At 37.5% G+C, this 18,974-nt stretch overlaps 1 protein-coding gene across 3 annotated transcripts in view; it reads left to right on the plus strand.

The window, feature by feature from the left end:
* Positions 1 to 18,974, plus strand: part of ERICH3 (glutamate rich 3) — a 120,021-nt gene that overhangs the window by 84,870 nt on the left and 16,177 nt on the right. For all 3 annotated transcript variants that reach the window (XM_027536872.1, XM_027536873.1, XM_027536874.1), the window contains 2 exons: positions 3,584 to 3,820; positions 13,835 to 14,278. In XM_027536872.1, coding sequence (XP_027392673.1) covers positions 3,584 to 3,820; positions 13,835 to 14,278 — 681 coding nt within the window. The remainder of the gene's footprint in view (positions 1 to 3,583; positions 3,821 to 13,834; positions 14,279 to 18,974) is intronic.

Below are 18,974 nucleotides of genomic sequence, written 5' to 3' on the forward strand. Positions count from 1 at the left end.
ACAGTTAAAAAAATTAATTAATTAAGAGAAAAATTTATGCCTTGCTTTTAGGGAAATAGGATGAGGGCTGAGAGCTCTTCTATTTACAACTTCTCAGTTGCCTTCAGCTCAATATAATCCTTATGCCCAAGTGGCATAGTGTGTGGTGGCATACTCTGCTACCTTTAATACCCAGTAAGTCAACTCCAGTGAATATTCAGGGTTGATTTCCTTTAGGATTGACTGGCTTGATCTCCTTGCAGTCCAAGGGACTCTCAAGAGTCTTCTCCAGCACCACAGTTCAAAAGCATCAATTCTTTAGAGCTCAGCCTTCTTTATGGTCCAACTCTCACATCAGTACATGACTACTGGAAAAATGATAGCTTTGACTATATGGACCTTTGTTGGCAAGGTGATGTCTCTGCTTTTTTAATACACTGTCTAGGTTTGTCATAGCTTTTCTTCCAAGGAGCAAGTGTCTTTTAATTTCATAGTGCAGTCACTGTCTGCACTGATTTTGGAGCCCAAGAAAATAAAGTCTGTCACTGTTTCCACTTTTCCCCCATCTATTTCAGGACATATAGGTATGTTTATTTGGGCCATGTTCAATTTCTGTACTTTTTTTCTTAAACCAAAATGGTGCTATGAGTAGCATACTTTATGCCTGTAATACAGCTTTTCTCAAGGTCTTTCTAATGGATTTTAAATGCCCATTTCCATTTAAAAGAAAGGAGAAAAAGCTGATAAAGTCTTCAGCTCTCTGTAAAACAGTCACTGATGGTCAGGGCAGCAAGAAGCCTGTGTGGAGGTCAGCCAGGCAGAGTTGCGGCTGGATTGATGTTGACCTTGCACTGACTTGCTTCCTCATTAGTGGGGATGGTAAACAACAACCTAATTACATTCTCAGGGAGAATAAAGATGAAATGGAGAAACAGAAGAAATTATGAAAAGGGATCCAGAAAGCATGCCACTAGTTCATTCATACTGAAAACATGAGTAGATAGATGAAGGAGTTGTTTTGAGCTCTGATGCTAATGCAGAGCTCCTGGTTAATAGAAGACTAGTGTTTAACTGTGATGATAGAACAAAGCTGGGGCAGCTTTGAATTTCCTATTTGAGAGAAAGCACTGAAGCTCCTGCCAAAAAGATGCAGGGATTTTTCCTCTGCTTCAATAATATGACTGCAATTGTGTCCTAATTGTGGACACTGTACTTCTCTCATTTTAATCAGGTGCCACCGTTAGAGTGTATTGCTGTCAATATAGCACGTAGGTGTGTGATTTCTCCTGTGCTACTACCAACTCCCTCCACTCCCCAGTCAATCACAATTACTACTGATCTCTAATATTTATTTGGGTTTCCCTGAGGGCTCAGTGGTAAAGAATCCACATGACAGTGCAGGAGACCAGGGTTTGATCCCTGGGTGGGCAAGATCCCCTGGAGAAGGAGATGACAACTCACTCCAACATTTTTGCCTGGGAAATCCCATGGACAGAGGAGCCTGGCAGGCTCCAGTCCATGGGGTCACAAAAGAATCAGACACCACTTAGCAACTAAAACAACAAAACAATATTTGTTAGGTACCTACTTTCCTTGGCACTATACTGAGCACATTTTAAGCATTGTTGCTTTTAATATTCCCCAGTTTTGTGAGGCAGGTACCACTTATACCATAAATGAAGAAACTGAAACTTAAAGATGTTCAACAAATTGAGATCACACAGCTGTGTTTGGTACCTGGACACATGACAGTGTGACTCCAAAACCCTCATATTTCACCACTCTGTAATAGTTCATGAAACTGAAGCAATTTATTCATGTACTATCTGTCTCTGCTTATCCTATGACCAGCAGCAAATACCTGTTTCTGATGTGTTTCTGTGTGTGTGTGTGTGTGTTCTGTGGCTAACTTCAGCTACTCCCTAGGAAGACTTCCACAATCTCCAAATGACTTTTCTCTCTTAAATTTGACTCTATTCCACTTGTTTGACATTATTTCACATTATTAATCAAGAGTCCTATATAAAAATCTACAGCAATCAAGCCCAATAGTGTTAGAACTAGACTTACTGAGGGTCATGTATAAAAACTATTCAAACATGAGTACAGTATTTCTCGTGTATCTATGTCTTATTTCCTCTACAAAAATTGGATATCCGTTGATAGGCAGGGGCTGTATTACTGTAATGTCTTTAATCTTGCGATTTTATCCTCTTCCACCTGGGAAGTTCTCAATAAAGAGAACCTTACTGGACCAAGTGAGGAGTTATCCTCTTACTTGGCCTGAAATATTTGAATCAAGGTATTTGTTTTCATTAGTACTTTCTGTTTGTATTATGCAATAGAAACCAAATTTTTCATCTTCTTGCTTATTTTATAATTTTGTCCTACGATAATTTGCATTTCTCTTTTTACATATTAACTCTCTTTCATGAAAATATTCTCACGAGTTCTCTTTGTTTGCTTTTTTGTTACAGTTTTTGATTTCACTTTTCTTCTAACATGACCCTCGTACCTTCTCTGCATTGAAAGAGCTTTCTACTTATGCACAGGGCATGCATTTCTGAATTAAGTTTCTCTCATTGTGGCAAAGTGGACTACTCTCAAGTAATTACCCAAGAGGCCCCCACTACTGGAGAAGAAACCAGACTATCTAATAACTAAAACACAGAAAAAGGGAAACCTTTATTTTCCCTGTAATCTTTATTTTAAAGATAATTGTTTATTTGCTTAATTGGTTCTGCATGAAATCCTTTTGCTGTCTATCCTTGGCATGTTGTCACTTCAAGATTTTTAGTTTTTGGTGGAAGAAAAAGGGGAATAATTAAATATGAAAGGTGAAAAATTATAACCACAAGGGACAGATGGCGTTTATCTGATGTGACAGATTCCTTTTCCTGCTGCAGATGTGTTACACTTCTGTAGGGAATGAAGCAAATTCATGATTGTGACAAGCATATTCTATTTTATAAGAATTTTTATCCTTGGAATGTAATTATTTTATTGATTGTAGGAATGAATAATGCATATGATTTCAGTTCTAGCCCAGGTATAGAATCCTTCATAATGCATTTTTGATGTCCATTTGGTACTCTCAAAGAATTTACTATTCACAGTGTTACTTCTCAGGGCCTTTGGGCTTGATTAATTGAATTTTTCTACTTCACTATTCATTAACTTGATATCCAAATATTTTGAACATTCTTCCTATAAAATATGACCTCACTGGGTCTCCAAATTAACTTTCATTATTATAATCCTGTTCTCTTCATTTTTAATTTATTTCTAATTTATTGTTTTCTATCGAGTCCTTCTCTTGTCCATTTTGGTTATTGTAGATGACGATGTCCATTTGTAAATGAGCTTTTATTAGGTTTCAGGCTCGTCATTTGGAGCTTCATTTCTTCAGTGCTCTTGTATATGTAACTGATTGCTATCTTTGATCATTTGCTATTAGTTTTCCATGTTCACTAATTGTGTGAAAAAGAAGTGCAGAAAGGCCCAGAGAGCAGAGGATAATGGAGTCAAAGTCCTCATTAAGTGAAATGGGCTCAGTATTAGGGATTCTATTTTCATTCTCATAGTGGAGATTTTCTTTTCTCAGAATATGAAGAAGATTTTGAAGCAGACGAAGAGAAACAAGATGGGAAAGCTAATGAAGAAGGACAGGCTGATGATCAAATGAATGAAATGTCGAAGTCACCCTCGGAGGATGAAAAAGATCATTTAGACCCTGAAAGGGAAAGTGAAACCTCTTTGTGGAAGGCACCAGATGCTGATGACAATGTGAAAGATGAGGGTGATGGATGCTCGGAGAGTGAATTGGAAGATGATAAACAAGGCAAGTTGTTTAGCTTATCATGCGGCATAGGCTGTTTAGCAAGTGTCGCTACTTTCCCTTATATTTAATGAGATAAGCCTCCTTTAAGACTGTTTAGAACGTGGTACCCTTACCAGAAGGTGCTGGTCACCCCATCTTCCATAGATACCCATTATGGAATCCTTTCTCTTTAATTTGCTGAGATTTTCCAGCAAGGCGTCAGGTAAAACTTGTAGTGACACATCTCCTGTTTACTTAGAAAGTTACCTCATTAAAAAAATTTTTTTTCAGTGTTCTCTTATGTGCACACACATATAGATCATTTCTTTTGGCTTTGGAAAATGAAAAGTGGTTCCTATTCAATTAAAGGAAAGTTGAAAATTTCTCCCTCATTTATGCTCATTTTTTTTTAATTTACTTTGAACACAAGATGCTGGTATATCAGTTTATGGAAAGATTGATAAAATTTCCCCTGTACAATATTCAAGCCTAAAATGATTCTGAATTTCATAGGGAAAATACATAATATTTCAGGTAGATAAAAAAACCCTCATTATATGTGGCATATCTTGAATTTTTAAGATTTTTAAAAACATGTCAAGTTACTAAGATAATATCCAAAGAAGGAATCCATTTCTGGCTTTGTCCCTTGAAAATGTTTGGCCAAGGCTATGTAGGTCTTAGTAAATAAATGATATATCTTCCCTGGTACATTCTTGGCATTTTATCAGTGATAATAATAGCCTCTTATATTTAAGTGTGTGTATGTCTATGCAGTTTGCTTTAAACTAGAGAAATGAGGTCACATTATGATGAGTTTTTGAATTGCTGTCCATTTTCTCCATTTTTCACCTCTCAAATTTTTTCCTGTATAAAAATATCAAAAGTTTGAATTCAAGGGATATATTTGAATTATACAAAATAAGAGTAAATTAAGTAATGAAGTAATCACAAGAACAAATAGTTTGTCACTTTGTCCTCTTCAAGAAAGAATTTAAGAAAACCTATCCTAAAATTTCATGCAGACATACACAGGGCAATAAAATAAAGAACAGAAATTATTTAGAGTAAGAGAGAAGATAATTTTGCTAGGAGCTGCATAGGGGATCATGACTACCCTTGAGTTAAAATAATCCTGAACTTCCTGATAGTCAAAGCAAAGAGTGAAGCGATGTGAAAAGCACAATGTGACAACACATTGTAAAAAACACAATGTGAAAAACTAGAATGACTTTAACTTTCAATACATTTGAAAAGATTTGCTGCCATTTCAATTACAGTTGAAAGAGCTACTGTATATTAATAGTCAGGCACTGAAAATTTTCAGTAAAGTCTTAAATTAAGCCTTTTAAATTTCTCAGTACTTAACATTTTATATTTCTAGGCATGCCTAATATATGTTTCTTTTCTCATCTTGAATGTAAATGTTGAATTTAATTCATATTCCTATATGATATAGAAAAAGTTAAAAGAATTGTATGGAAAAGTGATGTCACCTGAATCCTATTTTAAAGAAACTATACTTGAACCGGGAAAACAGTTTGAAAATGTGTTTGTGTATAAATATAATCTAGTCAAAACAAAGAGGAACTCAATTTTTTATCTCTTCAATGATGGTAGGGAATTGTCATCTATTGATTTTGTCAAGAGTCAGTACATTATTTCAATATATGGTCATCTGAGGATTATTTTTGTGCTGTGTTATCAACTTCCCTCCTGGGATCAAATGAATTTCTTCCAAGATCGAATAATTTTTTAATGTTCAAGCAGACAAAGATATATGCAGTACTTGAATTTTACTTGGAGGGAAAGCTTTAATCATTTAGACCTGTGATTATTGAATAGCTGACAATGATGAGTAAGCTTTAACACTGAATACTGCTTGCAGTTAAATAACTGGAATCCCATGTTTAGGAAAGAATCCTATAGGTATTGTTTATAAGACTCGATTTTGTGCCGAGCTCATATTAACTATTTCACATGAATTATCTGATTTACCTCAAACAACTTTTAAAAAAGCAGGTACTTTTTGCCTCCATTTTACAAGTAAAGAAACTTGGAAATAATGAGATTAAGTAACTCACACAGCTGGAAAGTGGTGGAGCCAAGATGCAAAATTCAGAGCCTGGATTTTGGAGAAAAACAATGTAACGTTTCTCCAAATCAGTCAACATCTACTTGTCTAAAATTAATGCAAATGCCTCTAATAAAAGGATTTTGTTTCTTTAAGAATGTATATTTTAAAGAGGCATTTATCTTGAGCTCTTCATCTTATTCTATTTTTTAGCTTCTGTTTTGTGATTTTGTTTTGCTTTTAAACAGAAGAAAATAAAATGGAAAAATTTTAATTTTACCTAAATTTACCTTTCTCTTCCATTGATCCACTCCCCGGCCTGTTGCTCATTTCCAGTTCATTGCCCTCCTCTTCCATGACTCTCCTACTTCCACAGCCTTCACTGAGCTCTTTATTTTATGAAACTTTATCATGCCATAATTCATTTTCCACTTACAGTTCCATGTGTGTTAAATTTTGCCTTTAAAATTAATCACCCAAATTAATAACACACAGATTAATTATACTACAAAAGCTAAGACAGTGTTGTTTTTGTTATTTCTCACAGAGGCAATTTCCTAAAGGATATTTTGTGAATATTAAGAATTACTTGATTAACACCAAGAGTCCCAAAATACTTTTGTCAGTGCCATGCTATCTAGTTACATTTACACTATGTGATTATTATTAGAATTTTATTCAAAACATTGTGTAGAGTTAGCTGCATAAGGTAGGTATAGAATACATAATATTTTAAATAGTTATGTAACGAAAACTATCAGAACATGTAGAATCTAGTCCACAATGTTGGGACATTTAAAAGCCCCAAGTTAAACTGGTTAACTATTTTTCTTTCAGTAATGACATTTTTTAACAATCCTTTTTAAGAGCTCCTTTGCATTCCTGAGATTTACATTTAATCTTTGCCATTATTCTGAAGTAAAAATCTCATTGCTTATTACCATTTCTTTCTTCCACCTACAGGCTCTTTTATTTTCCATCCCATTATTTTGATAACCTGACCCTGTGTTATTCAAAAATATTCTTTTTAGCATGCAGAGTATCAGAATTAGAGATTTCATCCGGCAAACAAGAAATGTGTATTAAAAATGATAATGACATAATAGATTCCTTGGTACGCTCTATTGAAAAGCCAGACAGCATTTCATCTTCAAAAGTCTAAGAGGCATATTGTGACCACTGCATCCTAGACACTGGTACATCCTTTTTATTGACATGATTAAGAATCTTGCTGTTAGTGTTTGGATGCGTTTCATTTGAACCTGCCTGCACCTGTTCCCAGAGGGCAAACAATTGCCCAGGCTGTCACTCCCGTGACAAGTCGGCCCCATTTAAACTGCCAGCAAACAATTGTATCGGCCTGCCTTGATAAATACCCTGTGCTGAGCGGCTCACAAGTGATGGAGTGCCAGGGACTGAGCACCCACTAAGAGAAGACCCTACTTTGAGAATGATGTGTGAGACTTCCCTTCATTTAAAAAGAATGACAGCTTCCTTTTCTCTGCATTTGTGTTGACAACCCTGGGAGCTAATTCACCACTTGAAAATACATTGTCATAGATAAATGTTATAAGGTTGAGGGGGAAAGTGTCATGTTGCTGAGAACAGACTTTTGTGGACAGTTTGGCTGATAGTACCTATGAGTAAGAGGTAAAGACTAAGTAGCTCCTTATGAGAAAGAGAACGGGGGGAAGCGGAGGGAGAGAGAGAGAGGCGGCATCTGTTCCCATAACACAAAGAAAGGAACAAGAATTAAAGCAATTTTTTTCTAGTAAAAAAGATAATATTTCACTTGTGCTATTTTTCACTCTATTGAAGCAGTTGGCCTTAAATACTTTAAAAATCTCAGTGTCACAAAAATATTCTCTTTACTAGACATACTTCAGATATCTCACTCTTCCTTTCTGGGTCTGACTATGGGCTTGAAGAGATGGATATGAGGGAATGATGCTCCTTCTATGTTGAAATTGCATATGCTCTGAAACCACACTCTATGGACTTCAGTAATCCTTAGATAACAGAGGGTTAGGGGAAGATTGTAGGCAGCTTTTGGTCAGAAATCTGCATTTTTTTGCATGGTTAGTCACATTTTAATTTTTCTTAACTATAAGAATTCCTCATTTTATCTTCACTTTTGGATCACTGAAGTAGGATGGCTTTCAGATGGATACTTAAATGCAGCATCATCTTTTAGTTCCCATAAATTACTTATCTATGAGGTGCTTCTCTATAGTTTTGAATCTGCCTTGTACATGGCAGTGATATTATTGAGACACTCAATAAAATCTTGTGAAATGCATGGCTGGTGGACTACATTAATGGATAAATTGAAAAAGACTTAAGCAGCACAATGTGATACATGATTTGATTATATTCTCAGTATTTTAAGTATTCATATTAATGTTTAGAAAACCCAATTAAAGTTAAATATGGAGGAACTTTTAAGCTTGCTTCTTCTCCTCCTGCTACATCTGAATTTATTTTAGATATTTACCCTTACAAAGTAATGTATATATTTATCTTACTGATGCACTGATAATGAACTCATTTCATTATCAAGAGAGGACATATGTTCTCCCTTACACCAAATACAAACATGTCATTGAAAATGTGAAAGTGTTAGTTGCTCACTTGTGTCCAACTCTTTGCAACCCCATGGACTGTAGCCCACCAAGCTCCTCTGTCCATGGACTTCTTTAGGCGAGAATACTTGTGTGGGTATCCATTCCCTTCTCCAGGGAATCTTCCACACCCAGGGATTGAACTCGGGGGGAAACATCTCATTACAAAAGCAGTATTTTACAAAAGTTGTTCCTTTATAGCTAATGGACAGTGGATATTATTTAACTTCTGTAGTTTTTACCTTCTAAATCAAGAAAAAGAAGATAAGTATTCCTTGGGATTAAATGAATTGCTTGTAAAGTGCTTACCTCATTGCTTGGTGTAGAGTAGGTGCATAATCATGATCAAGTTTTGTCTTATTTTACTCATTAAATGGTGACTGTGACTACTATTCATAATATAATGTACAGGGTGAAATCACAAGAAAGATTTATTAGAATGTTACTTATCATGCCTTAGGAAGCATCACTACGAACAAAGCTAGTGGAGGTGATGGAATTCCAGTTGAGCTATTTCAAATCCTAAAAGATAATGCTGTGAAAGTGCTACACTCAATATATCAGCAAATTTGGAAAACTCAGCAGTGGCCACAGGACTGGAAAAGGTCAGTTTTCATTCCAATCCCAAAGAAGAGCAATGCCACAGAATGCTCAAAGTGTACCACACAATTGCACTCATCTTACACGCTAGTAAAGTAATGCTCAAAATTCTCCAAGCCAGGCTTCAGCAATACATGAACTGTGAACTTCCAGATGTTTAAGCTGGTTTTAGAGAAGGCAGAGGAACCAGAGATCAAATTGTCAACATCCACTGGATCATCAAAAAAGCAAGAAAAACATCTATTTCTGCTTTATTGACTATGCCAAAACCTTTGACTGTGTGGATCACAATAAACTGGAAAATTCTGAAAGAGGTGGGAAACCGCGACCACCTGACCTGCCTCTTGAGAAACCTGTATGCAGCTCAGGAAGCAACAGTTAGAACTGGACATGGAACAACAGACTGGTTCCAAATGGGAAAAGGAGTACGTCAAGGCTGTATATTGTCACCCTGCTTATTTAACTTATATGCAGAGTACATCATGAGAAATGCGGGGCTGGATGAAGCATAAGCTGGAATCAAGATTGCCAGGAGAAATATCAATCACCTCAGATATGCAGATGACACCACCCTTTTGGCAGAAAGTGAAGAGGAACTAAAAATCCTCTTGATGAAAGTAAAAGAGGAGAGTGAAAAAGCCCAACATTCAGAAAACTAAGATCATGGCATCCGGTCCCATCACTTCATGGCAAATAGATGGGGAAACAGTGGAAACAGTGGCTGACTTTATTTTTTGGGCTCCAAAATCACTGCAGATGGTGATTGCAGCCATGAAATTAAAAGACACTTACTCCTTGGAAGGAAAGTTATGACCAACCTAGACAGCATATTAAAAGGCAGAGACATTACTTTGCCAACAAAGGTTGGTCTAGTCAAGGCTTTTGTTTTTCCAGTGGTCATGTATGGATGTGAGAGTTGGACTATAAAGAAGGCTGAGCACTGAAAAATTGATGCTTTTGAACTGGGGTGTTGGAGAAGACCCTTGAGAGTCCCTTAGACTGCAAGGAGATCCAACCAATCCATCCTAAAGGAGATCAGTCCTGGGTGTTCATTGGAAGGACTGATGTTGAAGCTGAAACTCCAATACTTTGGCCACCTGATGTGAAGAGCTGACTCATTTGAAAACACCCTGATGCTGGAAAAGATTGAGGGCAGGAGGAGAAGGGGATGAGAGAGGATGAGATGACTGGATGGCATCACCGACTCAATGGACGTGGGTTTGGGTAAACTCTCGGAGTTGGTGATGGACAGGGAGGCCTGGTGTGCTCCGGTTCATGGGCTTGCAAAGAGTCGGACCTGACTGAGCAACTGAACTGACTATCATGTATGATATTAGGGAAGAAGACTAAAAATCATAAAGAAATTATTATTTGATTTGGTGAGATTAATTTTATCATGTAATTTCTGTAATTATTTATTGAGAACAATAGGTAGAATTTACAGCCAAGAAAACAGAGGCTTAGAGAAGTAGCATAACCAAAGTCGTAGGTAATGAGTAGCTTAGTCATGATTGGAGCACCTAGGGTTGTTTTACAGAAAAACATAGTGTTTTCTCTCAATCTTATGTGCAAAATAGTGATGTAAAAGAAGAAATTATTATCACTGTGTAGTTATGATTACATGAAGAGAAAAGATAGTGAAGGGATGTGGGGTTGATTGAATGTGGAGAGAGACAAGTTAGGGATCCTTCTTAGGAGGTAGAGCTGTGGCACCAAACATGATGGTTTTGGCAGAGGACTTAGGGAATGCGTGCAAGTCAGGTCGCTACCATGGAGACCAAGGGTAAATTCTTAGCATCAGTACCTAAAGGAGCGTTGAAGAGACTAATGGAATTTTGGTAGGAGGCAGTGCATGCTCAGTTGCTCAGTTGTGTCTGACTCTTTGAGATCCCATGGACTGTGTATCCCACCAGGCTCCTCTGTCCATGGAATTTTCCAGGTAAGAATCCTGGAGTGGGTTGCCATTTCCTACTCCAGGTAGGAGACAGTGAAGTCTCCTAACATGCCTCCAAGACAAATTTTTTCCCTCCTGATGAAAAAAATTACAATTTACATGTCTGCTCTCAAACTTCCTTTATATAAAAATTTTTACATAAAAACTTTATTTCTAAGAGAATAAATAAAATTAGTGTTGAAAATCCCATTCCATGGCCCTAAAGCACCTTGAGCTTTTTTGTAGGCAAAGCCTTGCCCCAGCATCTGTATGAAGATGAAAATAAGAAATGAGAGTGAAACAAGATTATGCAAGGAGGTTGGAGAGAAATTTGAAAACTGAAATGAGTTTATAAGGGAGGTCAGATAGCCTCGCCATTCATTCTGCTGATCTTTCTTCTCTTAAGGACTGACTCAAAAATGAACCATAGCTCGTTTCAGCCTTTGAAATAAAATAATTAATAGAAGCTGCTAAAGAAAGAGGAGCCTTCATTTTTTAAATTATATGAACAACACTCAGAGCTAAAGGAAATGGCAACCCACTCCAGTGTTCATGCCTGGAGAATCCCAGGGACGGGGGACCCTGGTGGGCTGCCGTCTGTGGGGTCGCACAGAGTCGGACACGACTGAAATGACTTAGCAGCAGCAGCAGCAGAGCCAAAAATGAGCATCTTCATGTCAACATTCAGACGATAGATATGGATATTTTTGGATGTATAACAAGTATCAATATAACATTGTGTCCTAGCTAATTGTGCAGTTAATGAAAACCACTGATCAAACCACTAGCAAACAGGAGTTGTTTTTCTTTTCTTAAAAAAAAACAAATGTGAGACACACTGAAGAGAGGGGGAGATCATAGTCCCTGAAGTTTCTCAACTAGTACAAATAAGATAGAGAACGTCTGTCCTTGATCGGTACATTCCCTACCGAGAAACAGCACATCTAGATCTTATACAACAGAGATAAAAAATGAGCCGCTGAAGTATGTGACTCCTTTGAGAAACAGTGGTCATCTGGTGCCTGTCAAGGTAGTTGAGTGATAAGAACAAATGGAATTGTACTTAAGGGGTTCTGTTGCTTAAAGGCTTTTTGGAGTTTGTTTTTTACTGCTGGGTAGCATCTCTGAAATCTTTGTGGAGACTCTGATATGTCTCAGTGACTATACTTAAAATGCTAAACCTTGTCATGGAGAGCCGTTGGGGCTGGAGGAAAGAGGATAAGAGTAAAGACAGGTATTTCTTCCCTTAAACTCTGCCTCAGCTGCTATAGCCATCTGGGTAGCTGCCAAGCAGAAAAGAAAGAAACAGACAAAAAGAGTCCAGAGCACACAGAGAAGAGAAAACAAGAAAGCTAAGCAGCTTGTAAGTGTGGGCTCTTTCATTTGGAAAATAAAAAAAAGTATTTTGTAAAAAACAATTATAACGTGGATCTATTTGGTTAAAAAAATCAAAGGCAAGTTTGTATTTTTCTGGCCCATGGCAGTGTATGCCGTGACATTGAGGCAGCACATCTTCCTTATAGAGTCAGTGTGTGTGTGACTGTCTTGGAGATACTTTGAAGTGTTTGCAGGTAGCAAATGCTAAACCATTTTTGGCTGTGGTAAGTTTCTAGACTGGGTATCTGTAGCATCACATCAGCATACTTCATAAATCTCCTAGAATCTCTTTTATTGATTCTGTGTGTCCATTTCCAGCTCTGCATCCTCTGTCTTCTTCAGAGGACAGCCCTGTGCTACCGGATTGGCTTCACCCTGAGGCACAAAGAGCTTGAAAGTGCCAAGGAGTTTATGTCCCCCCAGGGTGGCCTGTAGCCATGTCTAACTGGAGCAGAGTGTGTGAGCCCAGAGTCCTCCAGGGAGGAAAAATTTTAATATAATTTAGACTTCAGAGTTTCCCCTGAGTTTGGGCTGAGGCTGAGATGTTGCTTGAAATAGCTCCCTTGATTGACTTCTTCCCTCCCCTTCCCTGCTTCCCCCACGCTGGAAGAACTTCTCCTGGAGCATATTCTCATTTCATCACTTGCCTGTGCATCCTCATCAGCATCTGCTTCTGGGGAACCCGAAAAAAGACATTTCCTTCTACACACACGCATGCGCGTGCACACACACACATGAGCATTATTTCAAAATATTTATTAAGTATCTAGGTATTATGCAAATACAAAGATAACTGATGCTGGGAAAGATTGAGGGCAGGAGGAGAAGGGGGTGACAGAGGATGAAATGGTTGGATGGCATCACTGACTCAGTGGACATGAATCTGAGCAAACTCCAGGAAATGGTGAAGGATAGGAAAGCATGGAATGCTGCACTCCATGGGGTCACAAAGAGTCAGATACATCTGCGTGACTGAACAACAACAACGATGGATATTTTTACTATACTCAGCTACCAGACTATACTAGTATGGTGGGTGTTGCAATAGATAAAAATATAAACTTTATGTACAGAGAATACTGTGGCTACCCAAGATGATAATGAAATAAATGCTTCTGCTGAACAAGTAAAAGATTATTCCATTTCTTCTATAACAAAACAGATAGTTTTTTTCCAATGATATGGCTCTCAAAAAATAAACACTATTTGTTTTCAAATGTGACTTTCTACTAAAAATTTTTACAGACTCACAGATTACATAGATTTTTCTTTATCATGATAAGTATGTGGAATATATGGGAAAAGGGAATCAAATCTACTAAACTATATTTAAAATGTCAATATGATTAATTATGAACATAATTCCCACAATAATTATTAAATTTCCCCTTATGAAAATACAGTGATATCATCACTTTTATTTTTCATAGATGGAAAAACTGCTTCATCAACCTCATCCAGAAGTCACCCATATTCTAGTTCTAGTGAAGATGAATCTGCAGTGGGGGACCAGGAGACCAACGCTGAAAACAGTCCAGATGAAAGTGTCAGAAGTCCATCTTCTCAAGAGTTGAGTGAAAATGATAAGCCAGGAAAAACCCACCTTCCAACTGAGGATTCTCCAGAAATTGAAGAACAAGAAATAATAAAAACAGATGTGGAGACCAAGCCTCTGCTGATAGAGGAAAATTTGGAGAATGTTCTTGAACAAGAAGCAGAGAAAGGAACTGGAATGATTGCAGAGAGCTTATTTGAGAAGTCCAGGGAACATGTTTCCAAGGAAGAAAAGGAAAAGAGGAAGAGTAAGCTTTGGGAAGAAAGCACTGCTAAGGTGAAGGACAAAAAGGCAGGTCCCCGTAGGGTGGATAAAGGTGGTAAGTACGGCCTTTGAGTTGACCTGCCATTGTCCCTGTGCATGGAACCTGATCTTGATCACTGCATTCTGCCAAAGCTTGGGAAATACTGTTGTGATAATGCCGGAAGGATTCAATTTTTTCCTATTTCTCTCTATGTCACATAACCATACATGTATTTTCAGCTTGCTGTTTTCCTTCTACTGCATTTAAAAAATTACTTGATAATTCTTATATAACTTGTCTCCTATTTTCTGTAATTCCTTCCTATGGCAGTTCTATCTCAAAAATCAAATAAAATACATGTCTGAAGGCAAGGGTATGCGTGGCTTCTTAGAGGTTATTTAATATTAGCAATGCTATTTGTTCTTTTCTAAATATGCAGTCATCTGTATATATAGCTAACACTGATAGATGATTTCTATGTAATAGTGCTAAGTACTTAGAGAAACTTGCCTAATCCTCACAATGCTCCAAATCCCCACGAGTTAGGTTCTCTTGTCATTGTCTGTTTTTTTAACAGATGACAAAATTGTGGTTTGGAGAGGTTAAGTAAGATGTCAAGGATCACACAGATAATAAGAAACATTCCTAGAATGTGAATTTAGGGAGAGTGGCTCCAGTTTCTGAACATTTCCTATTGCATCTGTGCAGTAGGAATTTAAAGTTAAATGAAAATTTAAAGATTTCGTAGAAATCTCCGAACTTCATTTTGAGTTGTCTGAAGCTGAGTAACTTTCTGATCCAGGGGTTTCCTGGGTGTATAAGAAGTTCAATGTGACATTGAAAGTCTTAAGACGTGTCCCAGGATAATCAGGCCCTGATACCACAGGCAGTGGAAGGTCTGATACTTTTTTCAACTCTAGGAGGACAGTTAAAGGACTAAGTTGTGTCCTGTGGATAGTTGGCTCTCACATAGCACCCCATGCCTTATATCTCTCCCATCTCTCCATCTATCTTCTCTACCAACATGGTGGGCATTCTTTTTGACTCCGACGTAAAATTTGTTGTCACATTTTAATATTGCTAAAATCCGTCCATGTTTTAAATCTTATGAATACTTTTAATGTCTATAATATTTTTTTAGAAACTTAAAAGCTGTTATTAAACCACTGGGGCCCATATCCAGGAACTGATGTCAAATAGTTATCTTTCCATTCAACCATCATCATTAACCTTCTGCCATGCACCATGATCAACAAGAAATGTGTAAGAGACGGTTTAATTTCAAAAGACCCTGATTCTGGGACAGAACTGAAGGCAGGAGAGAATAGGAACGACAGAGGATGAGATGGTTGGATGGCATCATTGACTCAATGGACATGTGTTTGAGTAAACTCTGGGACTTGGTGACGGACAAGGAGGCCTGGCGTGCTGCAGTCCATGGGGTTGCAAAGAGCCGGACATGACTGAGTGACTGAACTGAACTGAACTGGAGTGGGTTTCATCCACAAAATGTTAAGAGGAAGGCTTGGCATATACATAACTGGACAAGGTCAGTAGTCATGTATAAAAACCAGAGAAAGTACAAATGAAAGTTTCAAAGGAAGAGAAGGCCCATTTGATAAAGAACACTTAGAAAGTTTTCATGAAGGACATATTTGAGGACTTTAAAGGTTAGATAGGATTTTGAAGGTGGGATGGAGGAGGATAAAAGCATGCTGAATATGGGGAAGTAGCAAGGGATATTAGCTTAGAATAAGTTAAAAACTCTGATGAACAGTTTGACAAACTTCAGCCCACAGGCTGAATCTGGTCTACCACTTTTCTTTTTGTATTGCCTGTGAGATAATATTTTTTTTGTTTTTAAATGATTGGAAAAAAATCAAAGGAATATATGATAACTCATGAAAATTATATTAAATTCATATTACAGTTCCAGAAAATAAAGTTTCATTGAAAAGAGTCATGCTTATTTATTTACATATTCTCAGTTGCAGCTTTTGCTCTGCAAGAACAGAGTTAAGTAGCTGCAACAGAGACTTTATGACCCACGAAGCCCTCAGGATTCACTGTCTGGCCCTTCACAGAAAAAGTTTGCCAACCTCTGCCCTAGAATTATAACATTAAGACCCCCTACATTTTCAAAATGATTTTAACATATGTGAGTTAGGACTCCTATTAAAATACATTTGAAGCTCTTTAATAAAATAATTCAAAAGTTTGATCTTGGATTTCATTGTTCAATTCTGGTACATGGAATATAATCTAGAATATTTGTACAATTTAGCAAACTGCTGACCCAAAAGGTAGAATGTTAAAGTTCAGTAGCAACATTGACATTATTATTTCATTTATTTCCACATCAGAAAACTAGATTGTTTACTTGGATTTATGAAAGTAGACAGCTTTCTGTAAAATAATCTGCACATAATATGGGCTCTAATTAGGTGATACATGGACTAATAGAAGCATTCAACTAGAATCATGTCACTTGGAAAAAAGTGGGTTTTCCCTCTGGATTTGTGAAATGAAAAGTGTACAGGTTTATTGTTTTTCTCAACTATTATGGGAAATCTGTGTTCTTGACTTGATCAGATCTATAATTTTAAAACATTTTGTTATCTTTTCATTCAAATGGGTTCAACATTAGATGGCAAGGTTTATGACTTTCTTATGATCTAATGTATGAAGAACTATGGCTGGAGGTTAGTGACATATTACAGGAGGCAGTGATCAAGACCACGCCCAAGAAAAAGAAATGCAAAAAAGGCAAAAAGTTTGTCTGACGAGGTCTTACAAATAGCTGAGAAAAGAAGAGAAGCTAAAGGTAAAGGAGAAAAGGAAAGATATACCCATTTGAATGCAGAGTTCCAAAGAATAGCAAGGAGAGATAAGAAAGCCTTCCTCAGGAATCAGTGCAAAGAAATAGAGGAAAACAATAGAATGGGAAAGACTAGAGATCTCTTCAAGAAAATTAAAGATACCAAGGGAACATTTCATGCAAATATGGGCACAATAGAAATTATATGAACCTAACAGAAGCAGAAGATATAAAGAAGAGGTGGCAAGAACAGAAGAACTATTCAAAAAAGATCTTCATGACCCAGATAACCACAATGGTGTGATCACTCACCTAGAGCCAGACATCCTGGAGTCTGAAGTCAAGTGGACCTTAGGAAGCATCACTAAAACAAAGCTAGTGGAGGTGATGGAATTCCAGTTGAGCTATTTCAAATCCTAAAAGATAATGCTGTGAAAGTGCTACAAAATTTGCTGGCTACTCAATATGCCAGCAAATTTGGAAAACTCAGCAGTGGCCACAGGACTGGAAAAGGTCAGTTTTCATTCCAATCCCAAACAAAGGCAATGTCAAAGAATGTTCAAACTACCACACAATTGCAATCATCTCACATGCTAGTAAAGTAATGCTCAAAATTCTCCAAGCCAGGCTTCGACAGTATGTGAATTGTGAATGTTCCAGATGTTCAAGCTGGTTTTAGAAAAGGCAGAGGAACCAGAGATCAATTTGCCAATATCCATGGATCATAGAAAAAGCAAGAGAGTTACAGAAAAACATCTGCTTTATTGACTACGCCAAAGCCTTTGACTATGTGGATCACAACAAACTGTGGAAAATTCTTCAAGAGATGGGAATACCAGACCACCTGACCTGCCTCCTGAGAAATCTGTTTGCAGGTCAAGAAGAGACAGTTAGAACTGGACATGGAACAACAGACTGGTTCTAAATCGGGAAAGGAGTATGTCAAGTCTGTATATTGTCACCCTGCTTATTTAACTTCTATGCAGAGTACATCATGTGAAAGCTGGGCTGGATGAAGCACAGGGTGAAATCAAGATTACTGGGAGAAATATCAATAACCTCAGATATGCAGATGACACCACCCATATGGCAGAAAGTGAAGAGCTAAAGAGCCTCTTGATGAAAGTGAAAGAGGAGAGTAAAAAGTTGGCTTAAAACTCAACATTCAGAAAATGAAGATCATGGCATCCGGTCCCATCACTTCATGACAGATGGGGAAACAATGGAAACAGTGAGAGACTTTATTTTGGGGGGCTCCAAAATCAGTGCAGATGGTGACTGCAGCCATAAAATTAAAAGACACTTGCTCCTTGGAAGGTAAGCTATGATAAATCTAGACAGCATATTAAAAAGCAGAGATATTGCTTGCCAAAAAAGATCCATCTAGTCAAAGCTATGGTTTTTCCAGTGGTCATGTATGGATGTGAGAGTTGGACTATAAAGAAAGCTGAGCACCGAAGAATTGATGCTTTTGAACTGTGGTGTTGGAGAAGACTCTTGAGAGTCCCTTGAACTGCAAAGAGATCCAACCAGTCTATCCTAAAGGAAATCAGTCCTGAGTATTTATTGGGAAGATCCTGATGCTGAAGCTGAAACTCCAATACTTTGGCCACCTGATGCAAAGAACTGAGTCATTGGAAAAGACCCCCATGCTGGGAAAGATTGAAGGCTGGAGGAGAAGGGTAAGACAGAGGATTAGATGGTTGTATGGCATCACCGAGTCAATGGACATGAGTTTGAGCAAGCTCCAGGAGTTAGTGATGGACAGGGAGCCTGGCATGTTCCAGTCCATGGGGTCGCAAAGAGTCGGATACGACCGAGTGACTGAACTGAACTGTATGTATGTACCAGACCTCTTTTGGTGTTTATTTTTCATTAATAGTTTACAAAATAACGTTTAGGAGATTGTGAAAAATGGTCTTCAAAATATCTGTGGATTTATCACACACAAAA

This window comes from Bos indicus x Bos taurus, chromosome 3 (genome assembly GCF_003369695.1).
Source record: "Bos indicus x Bos taurus breed Angus x Brahman F1 hybrid chromosome 3, Bos_hybrid_MaternalHap_v2.0, whole genome shotgun sequence".
Taxonomy (NCBI): Eukaryota; Metazoa; Chordata; class Mammalia; order Artiodactyla; family Bovidae; genus Bos; species Bos indicus x Bos taurus.